Source organism: Physella acuta, unplaced genomic scaffold (assembly GCF_028476545.2).
Source record: "Physella acuta isolate Inbredline_101_S28 unplaced genomic scaffold, ASM2847654v3 ptg000228l, whole genome shotgun sequence".
NCBI classification, from domain to species: Eukaryota; Metazoa; Mollusca; class Gastropoda; family Physidae; genus Physella; species Physella acuta.
This window is the reverse complement of record NW_026731747.1, coordinates 127,501-152,807: the sequence shown is the minus strand read 5'-3', so window position 1 is coordinate 152,807 and position 25,307 is coordinate 127,501. Positions and strand designations below refer to the sequence as shown.

At 38.5% G+C, this 25,307-nt stretch overlaps 2 protein-coding genes across 7 annotated transcripts in view; one reads left to right on the top strand and one right to left on the bottom strand.

Moving 5' to 3' along the window:
* Positions 1 to 58: 58 nt before the first annotated feature.
* Positions 59 to 22,248, bottom strand: LOC131938018 (exosome complex component RRP4). 3 transcript variants are annotated; one of them, XM_059295820.1, is made up of 8 exons: positions 21,939 to 22,242; positions 14,421 to 14,522; positions 13,303 to 13,438; positions 12,571 to 12,636; positions 9,239 to 9,307; positions 8,980 to 9,156; positions 1,805 to 1,933; positions 59 to 284 (listed from the first exon to the last, which is right to left on the bottom strand). In XM_059295820.1, the coding sequence occupies exons 1-8, from the start codon at positions 22,058 to 22,060 to the stop codon at positions 204 to 206; spliced, it is 882 nt and encodes a 293-aa protein (XP_059151803.1). In that variant the 5' UTR covers positions 22,061 to 22,242; the 3' UTR covers positions 59 to 203. The 3 variants fall into 3 exon arrangements, with proteins under 3 accessions (XP_059151803.1, XP_059151805.1, XP_059151804.1); XM_059295822.1 differs by having other exon boundaries at positions 21,910 to 22,048; XM_059295821.1 differs by lacking the exon at positions 9,239 to 9,307 and having other exon boundaries at positions 21,939 to 22,248.
* A 1,738-nt stretch (positions 22,249 to 23,986) lies between these two features.
* LOC131938023 (FAD-dependent oxidoreductase domain-containing protein 1) overlaps positions 23,987 to 25,307 on the top strand; it is a 25,637-nt gene continuing 24,316 nt past the window's right edge. For 3 of the 4 annotated variants that reach the window (XM_059295835.1, XM_059295836.1, XM_059295833.1), the window contains exon 1: positions 23,987 to 24,005. The gene's annotated coding sequence lies outside the window, so the exon portion shown is untranslated. Of the gene's footprint in view, positions 24,006 to 24,098; positions 24,116 to 25,307 lie in introns of those variants that run through there. The other variant, XM_059295834.1, reaches the window with a different exon arrangement.

Genomic DNA, 25,307 nt, shown 5'->3' with positions numbered 1-25,307 from the left:
ACTGAATCCAGAGAATTTAATCTGTGATCCACACCTCCAGCTTATTAAATACAAGATGGTGCTGGGCTCATTAATGATGGGGGCCAGAGAGGTTCAATTCATAAAGCCATTTGTAAATAATATTTTTTATTTTATCAGCCGAGGATAGGGTAGTGTCAGTTATGGTGTTGGTGAAACAATTTTTACTTTACAATGTTGGTGGTTCAACCCCCCTCTAACTCAAGTCTCTGTTGAACAAGGTCGACGACCTCAAGGATGACTTCAGGTTTGAGTAGCTCTTTCACCTGTCAGACAAGGGACAAGTTATTACATGGGGCATCACTAAATACATGGGGCATCACTAAATACAGCTCAAGTTATTACATGGGGCATCACTAAATACAGCTCAAGTTATTTCATGGGGCATCACTAAATACAGCTCAAGTTATTACATGGGGCATCACTAAATACAGCTCAAGTTATTACAATGGGCATCACTAAATACAGCTCAAGTTATTTGAAAGCTTCTATTACTTGGTTTATCTAATGATTAGTCAATCATTTTTTTTAAAGATGGTCCCAGAGCTATTTTCAAGAATCTAAGATAGTGTATACCAAATTTGTTCATACATCTCAGGTAGTAAAAACGTTATGTCGGAGCTTGTTAATAAACCGTTATTAGAGCCCTTTAAAACGAGTATGTCTAAGAAAAATAATGAAGTCATCTCATTTGTACTTTAAAAATTATGTCTACCGTTAAAGGTGGTTATTAATTACATATTTATGCTATAGGTGTAAAGAACGACTGTTAAGATACTAAGGGTGAATGCAAGACTAGCATGGTTATCTATTTAGCCTACGTGGTTTTAGTTATTTTAATAAGCAAGTGTATTTTTATGTAGCCCTACCATGTCGCGATACGGTAGAACTAGCTATGTATAAAAACATTTATAACATAGGTACACCGACTGAGGCATTTTATATAAATGTTCTTATGTTTAAATGCATCATCATTGGTTCTAGAGACTATAAATAATTATTTTATGAGACCCTTATACTGTTCCGGCAACCGCTGAAACGCAAATAAATAAGTTGCAGATACAAAGGCTGTTTACCTGTTTAGAACTATGGTTATTCTGTATTTTGGTAAAGCCAACTCGTTTCATAATTTTAAAAAAAACGCACTTTTCTGATTAAACAGGTTTCAAACGTGTTATAAGCACCCAGGTTACTAAGATTAAAAGAAGCGTTGGTCCCTACATTTTGAAATACTTATCAAGAGTGCTCTTTCAGTAGACATTTTTTGGTGATTTAAAAAAATAATAATACATAATTATTTTTTTACTTCCCTTTTTAATTTTATCAAAAAGTGAAAAAAGCCAATTTCCATGCAATTAATTGTACTTATTTTTTAGCTTTGATAAAAAAAAATGAGTCTGTTCTCTGAGTATCTTTGTGTAAAGTTCAAAAGATTGAGTTTGTGTCATACTTTTACAGATATGGGGTTATCCATAAATGACATCACACTTTTTTGGAAAATTTTACCTCCTCCCCTCCATAACAAAAAAAAAAAAAAGAAATCACGTTGACATACCTATTTTAATGGTGCTAAGCTTGTTACTAAACAAGTCACTTTTATTAAAGAGACTATGAAGTGAAATGCTGTTGCATTTGGGGACATTTTTTTTCCTTTTTGTATAGCTGTTTGACGTATCTACTTGGATATAAAAAAATGTACTCAGTAGACCTCGTATGTGTAGAGGGTTGTGGGACTTACATTGTATTTACTGGAGACCTGGTATGTGTAGAGGGTTGTGGGACTTACATTGTATTTACTGGAGACCTCGTATGTGTAGAGGATGCTGGTGTCAAAGAGGAGCATCTGCTGGTCAGCCAAGGCCAGGATACAGTTGCGTAGTCTGGCTATTGCCTCTCTGTCTGACCTTGAAACTGGCTGGACCAAAAAAAAGGGCCATACAGTCACACTTATAGTTTTTGTGGCAAATATTCTCTCCACACAGTCACACTTACAGTTTTTGTGGCAAATATTCTCTTGTCAACAAGGTATCAAATAGTGGGCTAAAAGCACACAGTCACATTACAGTTTTTGTGGCAAATATTCTCTTGTCAACAAGGTATCAAATAGTGGGCTAAAAGCACACAGTCACATTACAGTTTTTGTGGCAAATATTCTCTTGTCAACAAGGTATCAAATAGTGGGCTAAAAGCACACAGTCACATTATAGTTTTTGTGGCAAATATTCTCTCCACACAGTCACACTTACAGTTTTTGTGGCAAATATTCTCTTGTCAACAAGGTATCAGATAGTGGGCTAAAAGCACACAGTCACACTTACAGTTTTTGTGGCAAATATTCTCTTGTCAACAAGGTATCAAATAGTGGGCTAAAAGAAACCATATTTTGTTTTTGACTTGGACAGAAATAGTCAAGTGAAGAAGAAATAGTCAAGTGTAGAAGAAATGGTCAAGTGTAGAAGAAATAGTCAAGTGTAGAAGAAATAGTCAGGTGTAGAAGAAATAGTCAAGTGTAGAAGAAATAGTCAAGTGTAGAAGAAATAGTCAAGTGTAGAAGAAATAGTCAAGTGTAGAAGAACTAGTCAAGTGTAGAAGAAATAGTCAAGTGTAGAAGAAATAGTCAAGTGTAGAAGAACTAGTCAAGTGTAGAAGAACTAGTCAAGTGTAGAAGAACTAGTCAAGTGTAGAAGAACTAGTCAAGTGTAGAAGAACTAGTCAAGTGTAGAAGAACTAGTCAAGTGTAGAAGAACTAGTCAAGTGTAGAAGAACTAGTCAAGTGTAGAAGAACTAGTCAAGTGTAGAAGAACTAGTCAAGTGTAGAAGAACTAGTCAAGTGTAGAAGAACTAGTCAAGTGTAGAAGAACTAGTCAAGTGTAGAAGAACTAGTCAAGTGTAGAAGAACTAGTCAAGTGTAGAAGAACTAGTCAAGTGTAGAAGAACTAGTCAAGTGTAGAAGAACTAGTCAAGTGTAGAAGAAGCTCATGTCCTCCACAGCCTTCTAGCCTAACTTAGCATGATTTGGCCAATTGGTAACAGAGAAAGATTGTCTTCTCCAGTGTTAGGGGTAATGTCCTGCTTCCATACACCCATATATATGTGTGTGTGGGAGCAGGTAGTGAGCACCCTAGGGGTAATGTCCTGCTTCCATACACCCATATATATGTGTCTATGGGAGCAGGTAGTGAGCACCCTAGGGGTAATGTCCTGCTTCCATACACCCATATATATGTGTCTATGGGAGCAGGTAGTGAGCACCCTAGGGGTAATGTCCTGCTTCCATACACCCATATATATGTGTGTGTGGGAGCAGGTAGTGAGTACCCTAGGGGTAATCCCTAGGGGTAATGTCCTGCTCCCATACACCCATATATATGTGTGTGTGGGAGCAGGTAGTGAGTACCCTAGGGGTAATGTCCTGCTTCCATACACCCATATATATGTGTGTGTGGGAGCAGGTAGTGAGCACCCTAGGGGTAATGTCCTGCTTCCATACACCCATATATATGTGTGTGAGTATATGGGAGCAGGTAGTGAGTACCCTAGGGGTAATGTCCTGCTTCCATACACCCATATATATGTGTGTGTGGGAGCAGGTAGTGAGCACCCTAGGGGTAATGTCCTGCTTCCATACACCCATATATATGTGTGTGTGGGAGCAGGTAGTGAGCACCCTAGGGGTAATGTCCTGCTTCCATACACCCATATATATGTGTGTGAGTATATGGGAGCAGGTAGTGAGTACCCTAGGGGTAATGTCCTGCTTCCATACACCCATATATATGTGTCTATGGGAGCAGGTAGTGAGCACCCTAGGGGTAATGTCCTGCTTCCATACACCCATATATATGTGTGTGAGTATATGGGAGCAGGTAGTGAGTACCCTAGGGGTAATGTCCTGCTTCCATACACCCATATATATGTGTGTGAGTATATGGGAGCAGGTAGTGAGTACCCTAGGGGTAATGTCCTGCTTCCATACACCCATATATATGTGTGTGAGTATATGGGAGCAGGTAGTGAGTACCCTAGGGGTAATGTCCTGCTTCCATACACCCATATATATGTGTGTGTGGGAGCAGGTAGTGAGTACCCTAGGGGTAATGTCCTGCTTCCATACACCCATATATATGTGTGTATGGCAGCAGGTAGTGAGCACCCTAGGGGTAATGTCCTGCTTCCATACACCCATATATATGTGTGTGTGGGAGCAGGTAGTGAGTACCCTAGGGGTAATGTCCTGCTTCCATACACCCATATATATGCCTCTATAGGAGCAGGTAGTGAACACCCTAGGGGTAATGTCCTGCTTCCATACACCCATATATATGTGTCTATGGGAGCAGGTAGTGAGCACCCTAGGGGTAATGTCCTGCTTCCATACACCCATATATATGCGTGTGAGTATATGGGAGCAGGTAGTGAGTACCCTAGGGGTAATGTCCTGCTTCCATACACCCATATATATGCCTCTATAGGAGCAGGTAGTGAACACCCTAGGGGTAATGTCCTGCTTCCATACACCCATATATATGCCTCTATAGGAGCAGGTAGTGAACACCCTAGGGGTAATGTCCTGCTTCCATACACCCATATATATGTGTCTATGGGAGCAGGTAGTGAGTACCCTAGGGGTAATGTCCTGCTTCCATACACCCATATATATGTGTGTGTGTGAGCAGGTAGTGAGTACCCTAGGGGTAATGTCCTGCTTCCATACACCCATATATATGTGTCTATGGGAGCAGGTAGTGAGCACCCTAGGGGTAATGTCCTGCTTCCATACACCCATATATATGTGTGTGTGTGAGCAGGTAGTGAGTACCCTAGGGGTAATGTCCTGCTTCCATACACCCATATATATGTTTCTATGGGAGCAGGTAGTGAGTACCCTAGGGGTAATGTCCTGCTCCCATACACCCATATATATGTGTGTGTGGGAGCAGGTAGTGAGTACCCTAGGGGTAATGTCCTGCTTCCATACACCCATATATATGTGTGTGTGGGAGCAGGTAGTGAGTACCCTAGGGGTAATGTCCTGCTTCCATACACCCATATATATGTGTGTGTGGGAGCAGGTAGTGAGCACCCTAGGGGTAATGTCCTGCTTCCATACACCCATATATATGCGTGTGAGTATATGGGAGCAGGTAGTGAGCACCCTAGGGGTAATGTCCTGCTTCCATACACCCATATATATGTGTGTGAGTATATGGGAGCAGGTAGTGAGTACCCTAGGGGTAATGTCCTGCTTCCATACACCCATATATATGTGTGTGAGTATATGGGAGCAGGTAGTGAGTACCCTAGGGGTAATGTCCTGCTTCCATACACCCATATATATGTGTGTGTGGGAGCAGGTAGTGAGTACCCTAGGGGTAATGTCCTGCTTCCATACACCCATATATATGTGTGTATGGCAGCAGGTAGTGAGCACCCTAGGGGTAATGTCCTGCTTCCATACACCCATATATATGCCTCTATAGGAGCAGGTAGTGAACACCCTAGGGGTAATGTCCTGCTTCCATACACCCATATATATGTGTCTATGGGAGCAGGTAGTGAGCACCCTAGGGGTAATGTCCTGCTTCCATACACCCATATATATGTGTGTGTGGGAGCAGGTAGTGAGTACCCTAGGGGTAATGTCCTGCTTCCATACACCCATATATATGTCTATGGGAGCAGGTAGTGAGCACCCTAGGGGTAATGTCCTGCTTCCATACACCCATATATATGTGTGTGAGTATATGGGAGCAGGTAGTGAGCACCCTAGGGGTAATGTCCTGCTTCCATACACCCATATATATGCGTGTGTGGGAGCAGGTAGTGAGCACCCTAGGGGTAATGTCCTGCTTCCATACACACATATATATGTGTCTATGGGAGCAGGTAGTGAGTACCCTAGGGGTAATGTCCTGCTTCCATACACCCATATATATATGTCTATGGGAGCAGGTAGTGAGCACCCTAGGGGTAATGTCCTGCTTCCATACACCCATATATATATGTCTATGGGAGCAGGTAGTGAGCACCCTAGGGGTAATGTCCTGCTTCCATACACCCATATATATGTGTGTGTGGGAGCAGGTAGTGAGCACCCTAGGGGTAATGTCCTGCTTCCATACACCCATATATATGTGTGTGTGGGAGCAGGTAGTGAGCACCCTAGGGGTAATGTCCTGCTTCCATACACCCATATATATGTGTGTGAGTATATGGGAGCAGGTAGTGAGCACCCTAGGGGTAATGTCCTGCTTCCATACACCCATATATATGTGTCTATGGGAGCAGGTAGTGAGCACCCTAGGGGTAATGTCCTGCTTCCATACACCCATATATATGTGTCTATGGGAGCAGGTAGTGAGTACCCTAGGGGTAATGTCCTGCTTCCATACACCCATATATATGCGTGTGAGTATATGGGAGCAGGTAGTGAGCACCCTAGGGGTAATGTCCTGCTTCCATACACCCATATATATGTGTGTGAGTATATGGGAGCAGGTAGTGAGTACCCTAGGGGTAATGTCCTGCTTCCATACACCCATATATATGTGTGTGAGTATATGGGAGCAGGTAGTGAGTACCCTAGGGGTAATGTCCTGCTTCCATACACCCATATATATGTGTGTGTGGGAGCAGGTAGTGAGCACCCTAGGGGTAATGTCCTGCTTCCATACACCCATATATATGTGTGTGTGTGAGCAGGTAGTGAGTACCCTAGGGGTAATGTCCTGCTTCCATACACCCATATATATGTTTCTATGGGAGCAGGTAGTGAGTACCCTAGGGGTAATGTCCTGCTTCCATACACCCATATATATGTGTCTATGGGAGCAGGTAGTGAGCACCCTAGGGGTAATGTCCTGCTCCCATACACCCATATATATGTGTGTGTGGGAGCAGGTAGTGAGTACCCTAGGGGTAATGTCCTGCTTCCATACACCCATATATATGTGTGTGTGGGAGCAGGTAGTGAGTACCCTAGGGGTAATGTCCTGCTTCCATACACACATATATATGTGTCTATGGGAGCAGGTAGTGAGCACCCTAGGGGTAATGTCCTGCTTCCATACACCCATATATATGTGTGTGAGTATATGGGAGCAGGTAGTGAGCACCCTAGGGGTAATGTCCTGCTTCCATACACCCATATATATGTGTGTGTGGGAGCAGGTAGTGAGTACCCTAGGGGTAATGTCCTGCTTCCATACACCCATATATATGTGTGTGAGTATATGGGAGCAGGTAGTGAGTACCCTAGGGGTAATGTCCTGCTTCCATACACCCATATATATGTGTGTGAGTATATGGGAGCAGGTAGTGAGCACCCTAGGGGTAATGTCCTGCTTCCATACACCCATATATATGTGTGTGTGGGAGCAGGTAGTGAGTACCCTAGGGGTAATGTCCTGCTTCCATACACCCATATATATGTGTGTGAGTATATGGGAGCAGGTAGTGAGCACCCTAGGGGTAATGTCCTGCTTCCATACACCCATATATATGTGTGTGTGGGAGCAGGTAGTGAGTACCCTAGGGGTAATGTCCTGCTTCCATACACCCATATATATGTGTCTATGGGAGCAGGTAGTGAGCACCCTAGGGGTAATGTCCTGCTTCCATACACCCATATATATGTGTCTATTGGAGCAGGTAGTGAGTACCCTAGGGGTAATGTCCTGCTTCCATACACCCATATATATGTGTGTGTGGGAGCAGGTAGTGAGTACCCTAGGGGTAATGTCCTGCTTCCATACACCCATATATATGTGTCTATGGGAGCAGGTAGTGAGCACCCTAGGGGTAATGTCCTGCTTCCATACACCCATATATATGTGTGTGAGTATATGGGAGCAGGTAGTGAGTACCCTAGGGGTAATGTCCTGCTCCCATACACCCATATATATGTGTGTGTGGGAGCAGGTAGTGAGTACCCTAGGGGTAATGTCCTGCTTCCATACACCCATATATATGTGTGTGAGTATATGGGAGCAGGTAGTGAGTACCCTAGGGGTAATGTCCTGCTTCCATACACCCATATATATGTGTGTGAGTATATGGGAGCAGGTAGTGAGTACCCTAGGGGTAATGTCCTGCTTCCATACACCCATATATATGTGTGTGAGTATATGGGAGCAGGTAGTGAGTACCCTAGGGGTAATGTCCTGCTCCCATACACCCATATATATGTGTGTGTGGGAGCAGGTAGTGAGTACCCTAGGGGTAATGTCCTGCTTCCATACACCCATATATATGTGTCTATGGGAGCAGGTAGTGAGCACCCTAGGGGTAATGTCCTGCTTCCATACACCCATATATATGTGTCTATTGGAGCAGGTAGTGAGTACCCTAGGGGTAATGTCCTGCTTCCATACACCCATATATATGTGTGTGTGGGAGCAGGTAGTGAGTACCCTAGGGGTAATGTCCTGCTTCCATACACCCATATATATGTGTCTATGGGAGCAGGTAGTGAGCACCCTAGGGGTAATGTCCTGCTTCCATACACCCATATATATGTGTGTGAGTATATGGGAGCAGGTAGTGAGTACCCTAGGGGTAATGTCCTGCTCCCATACACCCATATATATGTGTGTGTGGGAGCAGGTAGTGAGTACCCTAGGGGTAATGTCCTGCTTCCATACACCCATATATATGTTTCTATGGGAGCAGGTAGTGAGCACCCTAGGGGTAATGTCCTGCTTCCATACACCCATATATATGTGTGTGTGGGAGCAGGTAGTGAGCACCCTAGGGGTAATGTCCTGCTTCCATACACCCATATATATGTGTCTATGGGAGCAGGTAGTGAGTACTCTAGGGGTAATGTCCTGCTTCCATACACCCATATATATGTGTGTGTGGGAGCAGGTAGTGAGTACCCTAGGGGTAATGTCCTGCTTCCACACACCCATATATATGCGTGTGTGGGAGCAGGTAGTGAGCACCAGAAAGAGTTCTCACCTGGAGGTTGGTCTGGTACCCGCCCGTCTCGCCTGCCTCAACATGTTCTGTGGGTGTGATCCAGATATAGCCGTTGTTGCCCAGGATAACTGAAGCGCCAACTGGTAAGTTGTGGAAGTGAGTTTTACGACGCAGTATTAAAGATGGAGATACTTTGACCAATGTCCCTTGACCAAGCTAAAAAAATTTATTCAGGAGAGAATGATAACTAATGAATGCTAAAAATAAAATAAAATGGATAAGAAAGTATAGTGCATACTTTTCCATATTTAAGGCTGCGAGTGTGCAGTGAAAGGCAGCCATCTGACATAACATTTTGGACCTCAGCCTGAAAATGTAAACAATTATTTTTTTAAAACAAGCTTAAAACCTCAGGAAGTAGCTTTCTATGTTTGAACTGTTCATAGCAATCATCAGCCCCTATATTTGAACCATAGCAATCATCAGCCCCTATATTTGAACCATAGCAATCATCAGCCCCTATATTTGAACCGTGGCAATCATCAGCCCCTATATTTGAACCATGGCAATCATCAGCCCCTATATTTGAACCATGGCAATCATCAGCCCCTATATTTGAACCATGGCAATCATCAGCCCCTATATTTGAACCATGGCAATCATCAGCCGCTATATTTGAACCATAGCAATCATCAGCCCCTATATTTGAACCAGTGGCGGAACTAGAAATCAAAGGCTCCCCCGCAAAGAAAAAACTAGGGCCCCCCTATATATATATATATATATATATATATATATATATATATATATATATATATATATATATATATATATATATATATATATATTTATAGATTGATAGATAGATAGATATAGATATAGATATAGATATAGATAGATATATATGGATATATATAATCTATTTCCTAACTGAGCAATTTAGTCTACTTCAGGGGTCGGCAACCTTTTGAAGCGGAAGAGCCAAAAGTTAAAATTTTCAAAATTTCACTGGTGTTAAAGAGCCCCTAACAATTTTTTTATTTCAAGTATTTTATTTTTTGATTAAGATTATTAGTATTAGTGCAATAAGCTGGAGAGCCGCATGCGGCTCGCGAGCGCAGGTTGCCGACCCCTGGTCTACTTCATTGCAATATATAACCATTATGAGAGAACAACCCAGAAAATATTTAGTCTAAACTCTTATTCAGGTAGCAATATATCATAAACTTGCTAGTCAAAAATATATAAAGACGTTAGCTTGATTCGTGAATGGTTTCTCGCTTTATGTTTTTTTTTTCCATTTTTGGCTTTTATAATATCAATTTTGAAAACATTGATTTTTATAGCTATACTATTGTATAGTACGTCTTATTTAAGTAACAATTCAGAGAATCAATTGCTTTTTAATATACATAGTACAAAACTATTTAAATGAGCTTCGTGGGCATCCCTATTTTAAAGAAGGGCAGTAAGTCATGGAAGTAGTGTGAATGTTTACCTACCTTCCAAACTATAGCTCTTGTAGATTTTAAAATATTTTTCTACGCAACAATCTCTGCTATAGTAGACCTGTTGTTTTTTTTTTTTTTTTTTTTTTTTTTTTACAAAACCACTTTCAAGATGCATGAAAAACATAATTTTTGAAAAAAAAATTCATTGTTTTTTGGTCGGAACTGGGCCCCTAAACGTCCTGGGCCCCCCCGCATTGCGGGGTCTGGCGGTATGGTAGTTCCGCCCCTGATTTGAACCATGGCAATCATCAGCCCCTATATTTGAACCATGGCAATCATCAGCCGCTATATTTGAACCATGGCAATCATCAGCCCCTATATTTGAACCATGGCAATCATCAGCCGCTATATTTGAACCGTGGCAATCATCAGCCCCTATATTTGAACCTTAACATTCAGTAGCCCATTACAAGATGAGTGCACATCCCATCTCTACATTGTGTAAACAATATTTGTCAGCTCACCTGAAACCTTGATAGACTGTACATCCCATCTCTACATTGTGTAAACAATATTTGTCAGCTCACCTGAAACCTTGATAGACTGTACATCCCATCTCTACATTGTGTAAACAATATTTGTCAGCTCACCTGAAACCTTGATAGACTGTACATCCCATCTGTACATTGTGTAAACAATATTTGTCAGCTCACCTGTAACCTTGATAGACTGTACATCCCATCTGTACATTGTGTAAACAATATTTGTCAGCTCACCTGAAACCTTGATAGACTGTACATCCCATCTCTACATTGTGTAAACAATATTTGTCAGCTCACCTGAAACCTTGATAGACTGTACATCCCATCTGTACATTGTGTAAACAATATTTGTCAGCTCACCTGAAACCTTGATAGACTGTACATCCCATCTGTACATTGTGTAAACAATATTTGTCAGCTCACCTGAAACCTTGATAGACTGTACATCCCATCTCTACATTGTGTAAACAATATTTGTCAGCTCACCTGAAACCTTGATAGACTGTACATCCCATCTGTACATTGTGTAAACAATATTTGTCAGCTCACCTGAAACCTTGATAGACTCTATCAAGCTGGCTACATTTTTTGTTCAATGGATTTGGTCATCTTCAAATTCATTTTTTATATCCAAGTTTTTAAAGGGTTCACTGACAGCCAACCATGTGGTTAGGGTTCACTGACAGCCAACAAAGTGGTTAGGGTTCACTGACAGCCAACAAAGTGGTTAGGGTTCACTGACAGCCAACCATGTGGTTAGGGTTCACTGACAGCCAACCATGTGGTTAGGGTTCACTGACAGCCAACAAAGTGGTTAGGGTTCACTGACAGCCAACCACATTGTGAGGGTTCATTGAGATTTAAGATAATGTACTGATCAAGTCTCCTTCCTTTAATGTACTTCTGACAGTACTTACACTGATAATGTCTCCTTCCTTTAATGTACTTCTGACAGTACTTACACTGATCAAGTCTCCTTCCTTTAATGTACTTCTGACAGTACTTACACTGATCAAGTTTCCTTAATGTACTTCTGACAGTACTTACACTGATCAAGTCTCCTTCCTTTAATGTACTTCTGACAGTACTTACACTGATCAAGTCTCCTTCCTTTAATGTACTTCTGACAGTACTTACACTGATCAAGTTTCCTTAATGTACTTCTGACAGTACTTACACTGATCAAGTCTCCTTCCTTTAATGTACTTCTGACAGTACTTACACTGATCAAGTTTCCTTAATGTACTTCTGACAGTACTTACACTGATCAAGTCTCCTTAATGTACTTCTGACAGTACTTACACTGATCAAGTTTCCTTAATGTACTTCTGACAGTACTTACACTGATCAAGTCTCCTTCCTTTAATGTACTTCTGACAGTACTTACACTGATCAAGTTTCCTTAATGTACTTCTGACAGTACTTACACTGATCAAGTCTCCTTCCTTTAATGTACTTCTGACAGTACTTACACTGATCAAGTTTCCTTAATGTACTTCTGACAGTACTTACACTGATCAAGTCTCCTTCCTTTAATGTACTTCTGACAGTACTTACACTGATCAAGTTTCCTTAATGTACTTCTGACAGTACTTACACTGATCAAGTTTCCTTAATGTACTTCTGACAGTACTTACACTGATCAAGTCTCCTTCCTTGAGATAATTTCTCATCATTTTTTCATCTTCTTCAGACCTACGTCTCTGTAAAGAAAACATTTACATCCAAACCAAGTGTACAGAGAAAACTATTCAGTCACTTCAAACTATTAAGTCAAGTCAAACTATTCAGTCACATCAAACTATTTAGTCATTCAGTCACTTCAAACTATTCAGTCACTTCAAACTATTCAGTCACTTCAAACTATTCAGTGATATCAAACTATTCAGTCACATCAAACTATTCTTATTCAGTCATTTGATTGTGTAGATCATTTGATTGCATAGATCATTTGATTGTGTAGATCATTTGATTGGGTAGATTATTTGCTGGTGTAGATCATTTGATTGTGTAGATCATTTGATTGTGTAGATCATTTGATTGTGAAGATCATTTGATTGTGTAGATCATTTGATTGTGTAGATCATTTGATTGTGTAGATCATTTGATTGTGTAGATCATTTGATTGTGTAGATCATTTGATTGTGAAGATAATTTGATTGTGAAGATCATTTGATTGGGTAGATCATTTGATTGGGTAGATCATTTGATTGGGTAGATCATTTGATTGGGAAGATCATTTGATTGGGGAGATTATTTGTGAAGGTGATACGTACCGATTCTCCGCCTGGTAGATTGACAGAAGACAACATGAGTATAGAATCCATTCTAGAGTGGGTTTCTAAATTATTTGTGAAGGTGATACGTACCAATTCTCCGCCTGGTAGATTGACAGAGGACAACATGAGTATAGAATCCATTCTAGAGTGGGTTTCTACACGCCACTTTCTTTGAGCCACTTCAATGATACGACCAATCACAACATCTCCAATTTCTCCATTATACCTGCACATTGGTTCAAACTTGTCTATAAGGGATAACATAGACTGGTGTCTGAAGGGATAACATAGACTGGTGTCTGAAGGGATAACATAACATAGACTGGTGTCTGAAGGGATAACATAGACTGGTGTCTGAAGGGATAACATAACATAGACTGGTGTCTAAAGGGATAACATAGACTGGTGTCTGAAGGGATAACATAGACAGGTGTCTGAAGGGATAACATAACATAGACTGGTGTCTGAAGGGATAACATAGACTGGTGTCTGAAGGGATAACATAGACTGGTGTCTGAAGGGATAACATAGACTGGTGTCTGAAGGGATAACGTAGACTGGTGTCTGAAGGGATAACATAACATAGACTGGTGTCTGAAGGGATAACATAGACTGGTGTCTGAAGGGATAACATAGACTGGTGTCTGGAGGGATAACATAGACTGGTGTCTGAAGGGATAACATAGACTGGTGTCTGAAGGGATAACATAGACTGGTGTCTGAAGGGATAACATAGACTGGTGTCTGAAGGGATAACATAGACTGGTGTCTGAAGGGATAACATAGACTGGTGTCTGAAGGGATAACATAGACTGGTGTCTGAAGGGATAACATAGACTGGTGTCTGAAGGGATAACATAGACTGGTGTCTGAAGGGATAACATAGACTGGTGTCTGAAGGGATAACATAACATAGACTGGTGTCTGAAGGGATAACATAACATAGACTGGTGTCTGAAGGGATAACATAGACTGGTGTCTGAAGGGATAACATAGACTGGTGTCTGAAGGGATAACATAGACTGGTGTCTAAAGGGATAACATAGACTGGTGTCTGAAGGGATAACATAACATAGACTGGTGTCTGAAGGGATAACATAACATAGACTGGTGTCTGAAGGGATAACATAGACTGGTCATGATGTAGACAAATGTCTCAAGGGATAACATAATAGACTCTAAAGGAAAAATGTAGAGTGTTTTAGTACCTGGTTTTAAGTGGTCGTACAGATATCAGTTTATTCACTCTTTCCACAGAGCCAGCCACTGAAGCGTGAAGGCAGTCCTCGTCCATATAGGTGCCATGACCCCTGGAAAAAAAATATTTATTGGCTGCTGCAGGCCATTCATCAACAGGTATCTAAAGGCCAGGACCTGCACTGGCCTCTGTGAAAAACCTATCAGTAAAGGACCATGACTTGTGTGTTAAGCAGCATATATCTGGCATTGCCCGGGTTTAGGAAATATATTACTTTTTTAATTAACCCTAACCACAACCAACAAAAAAAAATGCAAACATAAACGAAAACACAAATCTAATCACACAAAAAAAATTGCAAGAAATTTTATTTAGTATTTAGCATAAAACATGAACATTTATCCTCAAACTTTTTTTTATATTTGGAAATGGAAATTTTACCGGAATCCAAAATGAAACCTAAAACAGAGCCTTGACAGGAAGAGAAATTTAACCTAATGAAGAAATTGAACTGGAAGTGAAATATACCTTATTTAATCTTAAATTCAACCCGGACAAGTGGGCTGGCGATGTTTGTAAATAACGGAAATGTAATTTGCATATATCTTCACTCACAGGCGATCATTTTAATGGGATAGGTCTGTTTTTATGTAACAGGCCTGATACATTTTATTTGATAGCTTCTCTCGTTGACAAAACTACATGACTTTTGGAATGCAATTCTCGCTAACATGCTCAATTTTAATGCAATTACAGTTTTAAAAGAAAAAAAAAATAGATACAAATCTTAAAAAAATATTTTAAACTCAACTTGGGCAAAGCTATCTTTTATAAATTGCCCTGATTAAACATTGCTAAAACACACTGAATAATCAAAACTGATTAAAATGTGAATTTGAAAGTTTAGATCTTTATATTTTTTATTAAACGTGATTAGTTTTGGTTAATTGATTTGGCTTAGACTAAAAATTGAGTAAATATATACTTCCCCCACCACACCCTTGATCCTTACGAACCTCTAAGGTCATTTTGTGGTCACCTGTTGTAAACAGAGCTCCCAATGGTTGTGCTAGAAACACATGTCCCAGCTAGGCTGTAAGGCACCAATAATTATAATCCTCTATTTTAATCCTCTATTTTAATCCTCTATTTTCATCCTGTATTATAATCATAATCCTGTATTTTAATCCTGTATTTTAATTATAATACTGTATTTTAGCCCCAAATGAGCTTCAACAAACAAATTTAGTGCTTGGATGGTTAGAGATATGTCTGTAGTTTTCATTGGTATTGTTTAAATAAAAAAATAATTAAAATGAAGTTTTGGTGAGTTTTAACTTTTTGACTGCAAAAAAGATTTTTGCATTTTAAGTAGTCCAGTGGTTAGCCTAGGTAATTTTTATTTGTTTTGTTTTGTCAGTCTCTGAGTAAGCTAGCCAATTAAATTTGGTCTCAAATTAACCCATAAGCGATATGGTTTGTAATGGTGTATGATAAGTGACAGAAAATTTTAATAAAAAGTTTAATAGAAAATCTCTAGATTCTAGTAGGGTTTTTGGCATCTGCTGTGTTTGTGGAAAAACATGACCCAAAATCTCCCATTACTTTTTGATACCTAGCGCACGAGATTTGATTTTGCATACTAATGAGTTTTTAATTTAAGGTAATTAATTAAGTTTAAAAGGTCATTTCCCAATGTTAAATAAAAAGTAGAGTGGTTTTCCGGTTGTTTTGATGGTTTTGCGCTCTGATTGCATGCTGTCTCTGCTTTGGTCTTACCGCTGTATAAAGGTTAGCTTCAAATGCATTAAAAACTCGATTTTGGAAGTTTCCTCTTATATAAAGAAAGTTTCCATGGCAGATACATTTCATTTTTATAAAAAATGATATTTGTTTTTGAAAATTTTGACATTAGTAAATACTCATTAGAAAGTAGTCACTGTATGTAGGTTGCATTGCCACCATTGTTATATTTTTCATCCTGATCTGCCGGCTTTTAGTTTTGGTACACTAACAACAGCATTCTTATGTAATGTGCAAACAAATCTCCTAATTCTTGTTTTAAAATATTTCAATATACCTATCTTTCACTTTTTCAGCTCTGGATCTAGTTTTGCTTGAAGTAAAATTTTGCCAAATATGTTTATCCTAAACTCTAGTCAGACTAGACATGAATCAGGTCTAGGTTACCTGTCTGTTGCTATACACTAGCTATGTGCTAACTGTAATTTTTAGTTTTCAAGTTCAACTTACCCTTATTTATAGTTAAAAACTGAAAATCAGAATTCATACACAATATAGACATATAAACATTGATCTGATAACTTCAGTTCACTTATAACAAAATGGATTAAAGATGGACTCTACTTCACCTGCCCAAAATAATAAGGCAGTTGGTAAAAATTTAGAGAAAACCCTTGAGATTTCATAGTATACGCCGCCATCCAATCAAAAGCGCTGTTTCTCCGCGTTTTGGTTGCCGGCTGACGTCACGCGTCGCGGTTTTTTGAGCTAAAAAGGGACGAAAAAGCAATTTTTGCTCCGCGTAGTTCGGGTTTATTTACATTTTTTAAAATGGGCCCCAAAATTACCCTTTTTAAAAAAAGGCCCTTTTGAGTTATGTTTTGATGTCAAACCACGTGAAGGCACCTGATAGATGATTTCGGTCATGCATGAGTGGTTTTCCTCGGTCTTGTAAACTAAATACCAGTTTCTTGACAACAAATTGGAAAACGACAATTTTGTGAAAATAACGACCCTAAAGGAATGGCTTTTGAAGATTATTAAATAAAAATTGGTGTATTAGGTACATGTGTTGATTCTAAAGTTGTCTATAATTGACCTAGTAGGGCATGCTGAAACAATGGCCTTAGGGCGCCGTGTAATGTGTAGTTTTGCTAAATGTAAATTAATCAGCCTGGCGACCGCAAACTGTTTAATTGGTTGAATGTGAAAAGCATAGGCCTAGTAATTACAAATTACTTTTGAATATTCACATGACATATGTGGCCTGACCGACTGAAAGTGTAGATTGTTTGTTATTGTTTTGAGTTTATATTTAACTCAATGCAACGAGCTCGCCGGTTGGTTGAGGCGGTGAACGGGAAAAAAAAGTCACAGGAAAAAAAAACACAGAAAAAAAGTCACAGTTTTTGCTAGGGAAAAAAGTCACAATGGAAAAATTTTATCGGGAAAAAAAGTCACAAAATTTTTTTTTTCAGAAATATTTTGATTAATTTGTTGAAAATAATAAAATTTTGTATGTTTATTGTTGTGGGTTGAATTTTTTTATAGCATATATTATTTATAGCCGTTAAAAGCAATATGGTTAATAAAACAATTGTAAGTAAAAATACTCTAAGATAATTTACACAACAATCTCAACTTTTGTTAGTATTTAGTTAAAAACCTACAAGGTAGAAAAGCTAATTATAAAATAATTTAGGCACGTCATTGTGTTTTTCATATGTTTTGCCATAAGCTATTCTCTGGTCGGCCTTACCTCAGTCAGCCTTGTCCAAACATATTGTGTGTTGTTGACGTTTTGTGTCTATGACAGCCTTTAAACCTTGTCGGCTTTCTGTTTTGATCCTATGCATTGTTATGTAATGAACGTGATAAATATGGGCAGTAAAGTTGGTTGAACTAAGCATAACTATTGTTGCGATGAGTTGAGGGCAGCAAGTCAGATGGACTTACCATTTCACGATAATTTAATGTTGACGATGAAAACAGAGGACGTTGGAACATTCTATTAAATGCTATGCTATTAATATTATGTTTCACATAATTACCATCTACATACTTCAGACTAAATATTTTTAGATGAATTATAAAAATTACCACGCGTATACAACTACACACATTACATTTACTTTATCCTAAGTTAATTTGCACTCTCTGAATATATAATTCATAAAAGTAGTAACAAATTCCATGCAAATAGGCCTAGATCTATATATTTGTGACTTTTTTCCTGTAACACTTTTTTCCTGTGACTTTTTTTCTGTTTTTTTTTCCTGTGACTTTTTTCCTACAATTGGTTGAGGCCACGCCGGGGGGATGATCTGTCCGGGATTCAAAAGGTCGATTCTAAATATAATATCATCTTTTTTCTTATATTTTCATTAGGCTTTTTGATGAAAATTTCAAAATGATTTTTTAATTAAAAAATTTATCAATAATAGCTAGCACACTAGTAAACTAAGCCAATTTAGCATATTTTAACTTTCTGTACAAAGTCATTTTTACTGAAAAAAATTCCAAAGTCAGGTCAGCCCGTGGCACCCTCCCCTGAACTTTTCTGAAGGAAATAATATTTGACCGGTGACCTTCATTAAATCGGGTGTAGGACAAAAGGCCGATATGGACAAAAGGCTGACATCCAAAAGGCCGACATCCAAAAGGCCGACATCCAAAAGGCCGACAAGACAAAAGGCCGATAAGACAATAGGCAGACATCCAAAAGGCCAACAAGACAAAAGGCCGACAAGACAAAAGGCAGACATCCAAAAGGCCGATAAGACAAAAGGCCGACAAGACAAAAGGCAGACATTCAAAAGGCCGACAAGACAAAAGGCCGACAATACAAAAGGCCGACAAGACAAAAGGCCGACAAGACAAAAGGCCGACAAGACAAAAGGCCGACAAGACAAAAGGCCGACAAGACAAAAGGCCGACAAGACAATAGGCAGACATCCAAAAGGCCAACAAGACAAAAGGCCGACAAGACAAAAGGCAGACATCCAAAAGGCCGACAAGACAAAAGGCAGACATCCAAAAGGCAGACATCCAAAAGGCCGACAAGACAAAAGGCCGACAAGTTTTATAAAACAACAAACTACAATTACAGACAAAATAGAAAACAATAGTTTACCAAGTTACAAAACCTGCAATGTAACTAATAATTCATATTTTCATTTTAAAAAATAATAAAAACGATCATCAATGAACAAAGCGTAAACATTCTATTTTTAGGTGTGACATAAAAAAAAAAACAGTCATAAATCTAGCCAAATGATTGGATTCTTGCGGGGCACACATTTTCCGGCTATGACGTGTTCTATAGGCCTGCTGAACTCGCTGTGACACCGCGACCGTGGTGGGATAGTAAACGTAAGCAAGCAATCACGCGAGTAACAATGTTTGGAGATTTTATTTTTTTAAAAAATCACATACGTCATGTTTTCAAGATGAATAAAATTGTAATGTAAAAAAAAAAAAAGACACTAATACCATTTATGAACCTCAGCTGCCACACTGTTGACTCAATATAATGTGATTGAGTGTAAAATGTATTTGTATCTATAAACTATCTTAACTATTACTATCATATTATTTTAAGCATATTTATTACTTAAAATTAGAATTTGAAATAAAAATATTTATTACGGTAATTTGATTTATGCAGGTGTTCATTACTTCATAAAATGGTATGAATAACATGTAAAGTAGAATTTAATAAATAATAAAATAACTATATCTAGTTTTATTATCAACCAGTTGCTTTTTGTTATTTTCCGGTTAGTAAATAACCTAAGCTGACGCAATTACCATGGCGGGAACTAAAAGCTCGTGTACACAAGTCCTCGACGTCATGTTATGCCGGTCGAGGGCCAAAAACGATGTTTTGACTTTCATTTTCCATTCTTGGATCATTTTCAAATTCTCTCTTTTCTTGTCAACCGAGTAAGCTAGATATTTAAATGTGGTGTCAAATGTTCTCTTAAGGGTAAGGAACTTAATGGTGTATTTGAAATAACAGAATGTACGAAAACGTTACCTCTTTATCAAGGCTGTAATAGAAGTATATTGTGATATGTTTGTGTCAAATATTATAGATACATGAATAATAAACCTAAATCAATGGCTAAATATTAGGTTGAATTATGGATTTTTTAAAATAAAATATTCTGTTATGTGATTATTTTTTTAAAATAAAATCTCCAAATATCGTCACTCGCGTGATTGCTTGCTTACGTTTACTATCCTGTGGATGAAAAATCCCACCACGGTCGCTGGGTCACCGTGAGTTCAGCAGGCTTATAGTACACGTCATAGAATGAACACGCGTACACAAGATGGTCGGTGTCTTCACTTCTCTCCCCCCCCCCTTCTTCAAGCAAATTGAAAAACAGACCTACTTCCCTACTTCTTGTCATTATTTTTAAAGTTCGGTCATTTTTTAAAAAGTTCACATATTAGGCATGTTAGACAGCCAGCTTAAAAAAATAAATAAACGCTTAAAATGCCCATAAACAGATTATTTAGCGTAAAAATAAAAAAGGCCGCTGAATGAGCATTTTTAAAAATACGCAGCAATGAAAAAGGCTAACGGCCGATCAATTAAGTCTAAAAATCACCCGTAATTACTAACTAGGCCTAGCTCTGAAAAAGCCCACTGAACGAGCATCACTGATTATATAAACGAATATACTAATAAAATTACTAATACAATAATAATGTCCATAATTTTTCATTTTTCCGCACATGCTACAATTGAATTATAATTAAAATACTAGATTTAACAGTTCATTCCGCAAAAAACAAAAACTAGTTGTTTCTGTGAGGTAACTAGCGTAACAATGACGTCATGATACTAAAAATAGCGGATAGAAATGTCAGCGTGGGTACTTCATCCTCGAGTGAGATTTTGGAAAAAGTAATCAAAAATACTGTAAATATACATGATAAATATATCAATTATATATTAATGTACAGTTAGTCGAGCCGTTTTCCCCGTTAGTCGGTCGTTTTTGGCGGCGGTTCAGTTTTACGGAGAGTGCTCCACTAGAAATCCTCTCATTATTTACAACCACGAATCTTGCGATTTTTTCTGGCATTCTAAGGCATATTATCCATTTTATTAGCAATTTGCATTAAAATAATGATGAGAATTTGCGATATAAACAGTTTTTTCATTTGTCGTGGATGGGACCCCTAAAATAAACGTAAAAACCGTCAGAAAACGACGCGTGACGTTTCAGGGTCAGAGGTCAATCCTACCATCTAAGCAACGCGCCAGACTACTAAATATATCAATATAGGCCTAGGCCAGAAATTAACTTTAAACAGCAGTGTTTGCAAGCAAGATTTGCTATACTATATAAACAGCAGCCATTTGTAAAATAGAGTGACTTCTGCCTGAATCTCGCGCTATAAGTCTATAAAAATAAAACTTTAACAAGATGGCTGCTATAGTCAATGAGCATGGTTGAATCTGTTGGAAACATCGCTGGTGTTCATTTATTACTGAACAGTTTTAATTCAATTGTTTAAAAACAGGTAGGCCTACATAAATGAAACAAGGAAACATTTTTGTATTTTTCAAAACATAAATCCTCCTCAAAATTTGAAATAATTATTAAAATGTAAGGAGTCTTCTTTTTTTCACATTACTAGATCTAGAATCTAGTCGCGGGCGATATTACGTACCTAAAACGATAGATTACCATAAATAATTAATTAGGCCCTGTAAAAGTGCAGTAACGTAAGCCTACCTAAAACTACCAATCAAGTTGTTACAGACCTCATAAAGCCTGTATCAGCCGTTATTATATCCCCAGGTGTAACAATATTGCCTGGATCATCGGTTTGGTATAATTCTGGAACTGAAGTGCGAGAATTGGCCAGCCTGATATCTATCGACATGTTTCTTCAAATGTGAAAGTGTACTATGTGCTGCCTAAATGGGATAGTTGATTTGATTAGGGCTAACAGCTAACGGAATATTGCCAGTTGTAACTTATGTAACACTGTTTAAACTTCGAAAATGTGGAATGTAGTACTAGAATAGATCTATATCTAGATACATTAGATCAGTTTATCTAGCTTGAATATGCGTGCAAATCTGCGTGTTTGATTCTCCTTTATTTTGTTAATCCTGCACTGTGTGTGTTTCCCGGTTACATTTATTTGGAAATCGTGTTTCGTAGAACACATTTCTTGTAGAAATCTGTTTACAAATTAATTGTCCCATCACTAAATTTGGATTTACCATCTACACTCAATATGCTCATTTATATATACATGAAGAAGTGTAAATGGGGGGGGGGGTTGTAAAAGGGGTAGACGTTTTTTAAAACTGCAGTATTGAATTATACACAGTCAAAGGTAAGAAATTAAAAGGCTACAATTACAAGCCTTTACTCGCTGATTAAACTGCTTTCTACCTTTGGTTGTATAACATTAAAATAAATACCCTTAAGAAAAAACGACCGACAAAAACCGTTTTCAAGCTTTTTCGAAGATATGGGTGGGAGGGGTGGTCGATTTTTTTTACCAACTATGGTAGTTCGTAAAAGGTGTAAGCTTATATTTGGTCTACTTTTGGTCTTGTCTTTAAAACAATTTCGAAACCAGCTTATCAGTTCAGAGGCGTAGCGACCCTCCCCGGCGCCCGGGGACAAACTTTCAATTTGGCGCCCCCCTCGGGAACAAACCTTCAATTTTCAATTTGCGCTCCCCCCCCCGTCAAACTTTCCATTTGCACCCCCCGTCTCAAACTTTCCATTTGCACCCCCCTCCCATATATATTTTCATATTTATAAAGCAAAACTGCACCTAAAATGAGATTTTAATTTGTTTTCCCAACCTATTTTGGCGCCCCCTAAGAACGTTAGTATGAGTCAAAATAATAAGCACGTGCAGATAAACTTAACAATCTTATATTAAATACCTCGGGTTAGGGTTAAGGTTATGGTTATATGGCGCCATTTTCTCGACTCGCCGCCCCCCCCCCCCCAGTCCGAAAACCTGTATGGTCATCCATAAATGTCGTCACGCTTTTTTGACGATTTTTACCCCCCCCCCCCTCCGCCACACGCGTTAAAAAGCCAGACCCCCCCCTCCTCCTAAAATGACGTCGCACCTCAGCCCACACCCCCCACCTCAAAATTGTTGTTGAATTTTTCTTAAAACATCGATATTTTTCCAAAATCTTGTCTGAACTCCGTCAACAGAGTATTTCGATAAATTCCTAATACAATTTATTAAAACAGTTTTCTAAAACGCGAAATATCGGCTAAAATTCATTTTCTAACATTGCTGTTTTATAATGCAAAAGTGTGACGTCCCACCATCTGACCCCACCTCCCCCCCCTCATCACACACCGTCACAAAATTACGGACCCCCTCCCCCTACGAGTGTGACGTCATTTATGGAGGACCCCTATGCGCCTCTGCTTTAATTATATTTAGGAAGAGACCCACGATTCCTCTTTTGCGCTTTCCTTAAGAGTTCCAGCTCAATCCCAGCATGTGATTATGGCTGCGGTCTGCACCGTGTTTGTCCTATAAAACCATATTCTTTCCGTAATTTCTTCATCAGCGGAAGGTTGTATATGGCGATTCTAGAATGGAGCTTTGTTTGACAAGCCCGGCTCTCAGGAAACATGTATTTGATTTCTCCGGTACCTAATCTAAATCTACCATGGATGGCGGGCATTCCTATAACCGCGACCTAGGGAGGCACTCTGTCCAAATTGAACCCAACAAATATCTATAAATTAAAAACGCCAAAAAAGCTGGCATACAAAATCAAATGAGCAGCAGGATTAGTCACCATATATTCTTGAATAAAAGATTTCAGTATTAGGTAAGTTAAAAAAAATGGTTTAGCCTAATTAATATTATAGTAATTAATAATGATAAATAATAACTAGATCTAGATCAGACTCTACTTGACTCTAGGTCTAAATAATCAAGGTAATATTTCGTTTTAGAGGGATAGTTAGTGAATGAATGAATATTTTAACTAAAATTGTCTGATATTTTAAAAAAAATAAAGCGGGAGTGATCTCCCCTGCCTTAGGCTAAACTTTCTAGAATATAGGCCCTAATATAAATATACTAAATAAATATACTAGGCCTATATAGGCCTATATTTATATTATGTAATATGGCAACTCAGGAAATAGACATGCTTTTTAATCAATATTTATTATTATTTACTATATTATAACTATTATTAATTAGCCGTATTAGGCCTATTTAGTATTTACACACTGACTTAAGTTAAACCTTTTTAATTTTTAATTTTAATAAATAGGCCTATAGAATAGAATCTCACAGAAAAAAAATTGAAATTGTGCACCAGCTGAACTGCAAACATTGTGTATACTATATACTATATTGTATATAATATAAAGAATTATAATGGAACATTACCTAAAAAAAAAATAGTACTTTATAAATTCACGAGCCTGCCCGCGGCATAACATACGCCGCTATTTAGTTTTTTTTTTCTACTTTTCAGTAATTCAAAATTTGTGAATTCGACAGTACCAACGCTGCCACTGAAAATATTTCTTTAAAACACTATAAGTAGCTCGTTAAGGACCATAACCCCCCCCCCCCCTTTCCTTCCCCCCCTCCCCTCCCCCCCTACGTTTAAAATCGTTGGCTCTGCTTGTAAACACATTTAGAGTGAACACAGCTCACTAAAACCATGTAGGGGTGGGGAGGTAGGGAGCACGTTTACAGCTTGTTTTCTAGGCGCGTTTGCAGCTTGTTTTCTAGCGGCTCCCAGAAGAGAATTATATATATAGATAGTCATGTGGATTCTTTGAGAAATCGTAAACAGTGTAAAGTAAAGTACTACTTCCGGTTACCAAAAATTACTCAAAACTTGACAGAAAACAGAATAAGATCTTTTATTTGTATGTGAAATTTCATCAAGGCCTATCTAAATCTATCAGAACCAGTACTCATGTTATAGTAGCTTTTGAAAATTTGAAAGTAGAAAAATTCCACTTTCGGTTACCGGAAATTGCTGAAAAGTTGATACAAAATTACAAAAAGTGATATAATACTGATATATCAACCTAGCTGAAACGGTACTCAAGTTATTGTGTTCACAGACACACACACAAGCTTGCAAAATTAAGTTTTTCTGACT